Below are 6,223 nucleotides of genomic sequence, written 5' to 3' on the forward strand. Positions count from 1 at the left end.
GGCCATAGTCTCTAACTTTCCAGATGCCGTCCTCACCTGGAGGAGGCAAAATACAGGTACAGGTGGTAGCCCACCATGGACAGCCACAGGTTTCTCCAGCTCATAAATAGGGTTCAACAGGTGCTCTCTGCAACTTGCAATAAAAATGGCAAAATGCAGCTTACTCAAATTTGACGAGAATTTAATACATCATACTGCTTTATTCGCTAGAGCAGAACTATGTTATTTTCATCTACTTCCAATGATTTGTAAAGTTATAAGATTCTGATGATAAATCTTAAAATTAAGTTATCTTTTTTTTTGCAGTTGCAGTTTTTGGCCAGGGCTGGGTTTGAACTCATCACCTCTGGCATATGGGGCCGGCACCCTACTCCTTTGAGCCACAGGCAATTATCTTGAATGAGTTTTTCTAGACAAAACCAGATTGTATGAATGCAATACACAGTATACTGCTTAATTATTCATTTTCCTTACACACACACACACACACACACACACACACACCCCTAAGGTCAGAACAGCTCAAATTTCTAAAACAGACTCCTGATAACAAATGTGCAGGTGAAGGTGAAAGGTGGAACAGGCCCAAGTCTGGAGCAAGACCAAGTATCCAGTTTGTGTAACTTTCCACTTCAGAATGAAATGGAAAATTACACTTGGCTTTGTTCCACTTTTCCAATTTTCATGAAGGTATTTAAAGATATCAGTCTCCTAAATCACACCTTCTCTTTTTGCTTGTTGAAACTTTGATTTTACTCTCCCAGCCTGGCTGGTCAAAAATTGTTTAAGAAGTTTGATTTTACATTTCTATTTAATTCACCCACATTTTTAGTTAATCAAGTAAATCACTGAAGAGAGGAAAGCTATCAATTTTATAGTTATCTGTTTTCATAAATAGGAAATTATCCTATTTTAAGAGTGGTTAGTAACTTCTGCAAAATCAAATTTAAAGTAACCGCTTACACTGGGAAGAACAATTTGGAGAGAAAGAGAAAGGATTTTCTTATGGGTAACTAACAGGCTTGATTTGTAAGCTTGCCTTACAAAATCAATACAACTGATGGCCACTCCTCTATGACAATGTTTTTCAACCTTTTCTTAACCACACAGCACATTTGAATTTATAGTTAAATTTCCATGGCCCACTTAAATTATGTTGATCAAAAAAGAAAAAAAAAAAAAGAAAAGAAAAGAAAAAGAATATACTTAGCGTGCTTTGAACTTCTTTTGAAAATAATTTAATTAATTACCTTTAAAAATTTTTGTGGCATACCTAAGATCCTCTTACAACACACTGGCTCAAAATCACTGCTCTAGGAAGTTTAATTTTGAGAACTTAATAACTAACAAGAGATGAAATAGTTCTAAATTTCAAGAGTCACTTCATAAAGATGTGTGGCGTTCATAGCACTGGTTGAAAAATGTTAACATTTTTTAAAGTAATTTTTAAAAACAAGCAACTGAACCGAGTGATGAATAAAGTATTCGGTCAAAGAAAAAATATCAAGCGGTCTATAGCACAAAAGGTCTCAATGGGCTATAAGAAAGAGGAGTCCTGGTATTTCATTTGCTCCATCATACCTGCCAGGAACAGTAGTAGATTTGATAACATCCCCAGGGAGAACCACTGAGAGTTCAATGTCTTTATCTATTGTGTTTTCTTTCTGTTCCATGTTGAAAGCAGCGGATTCTTCAGAATTAGAAACTGAAGAGACATCAACGTGTTTGGTCTCAGCTGGAGGAAGGGGTGCCTTGGCTTTCGGCTTTCTCCTAAAATAAAAACCAAACACAAAAAATAGGATATATATATTGTAATGTTCTAATAGGATCTAATTCACAAAATTCCTAAATGTATATATAGCTGTTTTTTTTCACATCTAGAAAAAACACACCAAAATGTCAACAGTTCGTGTTGGATGGCAGAATTAAGGGAATTTGCCCCCCTCCTTTTCCTACTAAGCATTTTGAGTATTATGCCTACATTACTTGGTAATGCAAGAAATATGATAATGCAAGTTGATATTTGCCTCCATTAGGTCCAATTAGTTATGTGTTCATTGTACCAAATCAAGAGGATAATTTATTGTCTTTGATAAACTGTAAAGATCCTGATGTCTCAGGATGAACATCAATATCTCACTTTCATACCTCATAGTGGCTCTTACCTTGGGGCCTTTTAATCATTTGTTTCCAATTTAATATGTTCTCTGTATCCAGATAAATCCAATCTATCCTTCAAAGTCTGGTTAAGTCTACCCTCTTGCCTCACAAACCACCCCCAAACAGAATTTCTTCCTTCGCTGTAGTGATGTAGCACATTGAACAGATTTCACAAATGCAATATTTTTTCTATATTTTCCCTGAATACATACCAGTTTCATCTGTTTACTTTTATAACTCCTTCCAAGAAAGAAGCATGCTATACAGATGGATGTATTTCCCACTTCACCTACCAATGGATGATGAGCTATGTGTAGCAATCAGAGAGATTTTTGGAAATATAAGTCAGACCACTCCCCCTTCTCACATGCTCCAGCAGTTTCTCATGCTATTCAGAATAAGATCTAGAGCCCTGCACAGAGGTTCCACTGCTTACTGTGGGTTTACATCCCGGTAAATCCATCCTACCTCAAAAATAATGTAAAAAATGCATTTAATATCTTCATAAATCCATTGTAGAATAGAAAACTGTACATTGAACCATTGTAAATCCAGATGTTCCGCAATTTACAATGGGATTGTAAGCCCACAGTCAAGTTGGAAAATTGTAAATAAAACCATTATAAATTGGGAACTATCTGTAATCTGTCCTCCACTACCCATGGCTTCTCCCTGCCCTGCCCACCAACGTCTCCTTGGGTTCACACCCTCCAGTCATAGGAACCTTGCCTTTTCCTTGAACACACCTAGAATACAAGATTCTGCACCTCCTTCCTTCAGAATGCTCCTGATCTTCACCCCACACCTCTCTTCCTCTGCTTTACTTTTGATGTATGGTTACTCAGCAACATCCTGATGTCTCTCCTTCCATTTTTATTGGGTAATTAATCCATGGTCTCCACCACCATGCTCACACGTTTCCAGATCCAGAATCTCTGGAACAATGCCTGCCCCACAGTACATACCTATATTTACTTAAAAAGCAAATTCAGTGAATCCTTTCCATAAAAGTTGAGCTGCCTAAGCATATAATTAGGAAAGAAAAAAGGTTCTTACCATCAAAAAATAAAATGAATTTTTAAATCAGCATTATCTATGGATTTAAAAAAATGTTTCATTTTTATCCTCAGTGACCACAGCTCAGTGGTGAGGGTGCCGGCCACATACACCTAGGCTGGCGGGTTTGAACCCAGCCTGGGCCTGCTAAAACAACCACTATTGCAGCTAAAAATAGCCAGGCGTTTCTAGCAGGTGCCTGTAGTCCCAGCTACTTGGAAGGCTGAGGCAAGAAAACCACTGAAGCCCACGAGTTTGAGGTTGCCATGAGCTGTGACGCCACCGCACTCTACCAAGGGTGACACAGTGAGACTCTGTCACTAAAAAAAAAAAAAAATTTTAAAGATGATTATTAAAAATCATACTCTAGATTTATTAGTAAGGGATAACTGAGCTCCTTAGGGTTTTAAAACAGCGTTATCAGAAAGGCCAAAAGAGAAGCCCAGGTGCCACCAGCAGGGAAGTAAGGCAGTAGGAAGAGTTTGTCCAAGTGGACTTGGCTTTCAGGGAGAGTGGCTGTGAAGAAAGGTATGGCTGGGACCTCCTGCCATGGTGATCTCCCCAGGGATCATCGCCTCATTCCATCCTCATCAGGCTCCTTCCCATCCCCATGTGTTGTTCTCCCTGGTCTCCATGTGAAACGCCCTCCCCATCCTCCCTGTCTTTGCATGTTGTATTATCTGTTATCCTCGAGGTCCACACCACGTTGCAATTCTGGGCAAGTCTTCCCTGTCTACTCTACACTGCAATGAAGAATTCCTCAGAGGTTTGATGTGTGTGTGTGTGTGTGTGACTGGCTGATTTCCAAAGTTAGTTTACGTCTGTGATGAAACCCCATCTCTAACTACTCAAGATAAACCTATTTTTTTTTTTAAAAGGGAAGCAGAACCAAGCAAAAGTTGAAAAATTATTTACATAGAACTTTAATGTTCCCAATTATTACTTCAATTAATAAAGTATTTGTCACTTTCATTCCTGAAAAATGGAGAGCACATGGGAACGAGACCAAGATCCTTCCACAGTGAAGTTGTGGTCTAACAGGAAAGATGTAATGTGTAATGAAACAGCAAAGACAAAGCAGAACAGAGTGGCTATGAAACAAACGGAACTGAAAATTCAGGACCCGGAGAGCCAGCTGCGGCCAGCTCTGTCTAAGCACGGATCACAGCGTGCTTCAAAGAGGAGAGACAAGGGACTCAGTTCTTGAAAGAAGAGTGGAGCTGAGATAAGCAGAGCCTGTGGGATCTATCAGATGTTGGTTCCCAATTGTGATCCATTCACATTGGATTTAGGAATATGTGCTTAAAGGGAAAAGAATACTAGGTGGAGGCCTGGATTTGGCCCGAATCTTAAGTAGCTTTAAGACTTTACTGCTCACCGCCTGTGGCTCAAGTGGCTAAGGCGCCAGCCACATACACCTACAGTGGTGGGTTCGAATCCAACCCCGGGCCCGCCAAACAACAATGATGGCTGCAACCAAAAAATAGCCAGGCGTTGTGGCGGATACCTGTGGTCCCCGCTACTTGGGAGGCAGAGGCAGGAGACTTGCTTGAGCCCAGCTGTTGGAGGTTGCTGTGAGCTGTGATGCCACAGCACTCTACCCAGGGTAACAGCTTGAGGCTCTGTCTCAAAAAAAAAAAAAAAAGACTTTGGAAACTTATTTCACCTTTCATTCAGCAGCAAAATTTAAAAATTATCATTTACTTATAGACACTTCCCCTCATTTTCTTAAGTTTTTGGTTAGACACTTTGAATTAGTAACATAATAAAGATAAATGATGTCATCCAGAGTCAAAGGCATAAGGAAAATAATCAAAGGCTATATCATAATCTAAATACAGGAAATTCTGGTAATAAAAAAAAAGAAAGACGTAACATCAACATTCAATAACAAGTATAATGTACTGCTTATGAATACCAGTTTTCATTAGTATTTGAAAATCACAGTAACTGCCAGTGAAGTCTCCTAATCCCTATTCAAACAGGAATCCCCAGGATTCCTGCTGAATAGATTTTCACATCAGTTTTTTTGCCATTGGCCTAGTTTTACCATCACTGTCTATTCCTTAGAGGCTGCTACCCTTAACAATAGCAAATTTCACACCGGAGTGGGTGGAAAGAAGGTTACACTGAAAAGAAATTTGAGACAGAAAACTTCCTCAGATCAGGGCAAAATCCTTTAATCAAGCCTTAAAAAGAACAACCTATAGTAAATTATACTTACATAAACTAATTTTTTAATCATCTTAATATGATACTCAATTTTCATAACGAGAATTAAAGCAGAAGTATTTAATAATATTGTTTGAAAATATCATGACTTCATTGTAATGCAGACTTCAGTTGGCATCCTGCTATTACTATTGACTGGTCTTTATATCACTTTGATGGACAGAGCACTTCAATATTGTGTGTCCCTTACAATCATTATTCCATTACTGTCAGTATTAGTATCCTTAAAATAGCTGTAAAGAGGGAATAAAAGAGAAAAACAATAGAATTCTAATCATATCAGCTGGGTGTAGTGGCTCATGCCTATAATCCTAGCACTTTGGGTGGTCAAAGCAGGTGGATTGCCTGACATCAGGAGTTGGAGACCAGCCTGAGCAAGAGCAAGATCCTGTCTCTAAAAAAAATAGCCAGGAGTTGTGGTGGACATCTGTAGTAACAGCTACTTGGGAGGCTGAGGCAAGAAGACCACCTGGACCCAGGAGTTTGAGGTTGCTGTGAGCAATGATGTCACCGCACTCTAATCAGGATGGCAAAGTAAGCCTCTGTCTCAAAACAAAACAAACAAGCAAAAAACAAATACATTCCTGGTTTGAAAGAAAAAAGGTCTGAAATGTTATATGAGATAAACTTAAATGCTCTAGCCCCTGGCCTCAAGGGATCCTTCCATGTTGGCCTCCCAGAATGCTAGGATTATAAGCATGAGCCACTGTGCTTGACCAAGATATACTTAGATTCTTAATAAGTTACTCAAGTCCAGTTTGATCTTATCGGTTCA

At 39.0% G+C, this 6,223-nt stretch overlaps 1 protein-coding gene across 1 annotated transcript in view; it reads right to left on the reverse strand.

The window, feature by feature from the left end:
* COBLL1 (cordon-bleu WH2 repeat protein like 1) overlaps positions 1 to 6,223 on the reverse strand; it is a 161,651-nt gene that overhangs the window by 50,277 nt on the left and 105,151 nt on the right. Inside the window, 1 exon segment of the mRNA XM_023516365.1 lies at positions 1,582 to 1,770. Within this exon segment, the coding sequence (XP_023372133.1) occupies positions 1,582 to 1,770 (189 nt within the window).

The sequence above is a fragment of the Otolemur garnettii genome, unplaced genomic scaffold (assembly GCF_000181295.1).
Source record: "Otolemur garnettii isolate 467f Iridium unplaced genomic scaffold, OtoGar3 scaffold00090, whole genome shotgun sequence".
In the NCBI taxonomy this organism is placed as follows: domain Eukaryota; kingdom Metazoa; phylum Chordata; class Mammalia; order Primates; family Galagidae; genus Otolemur; species Otolemur garnettii.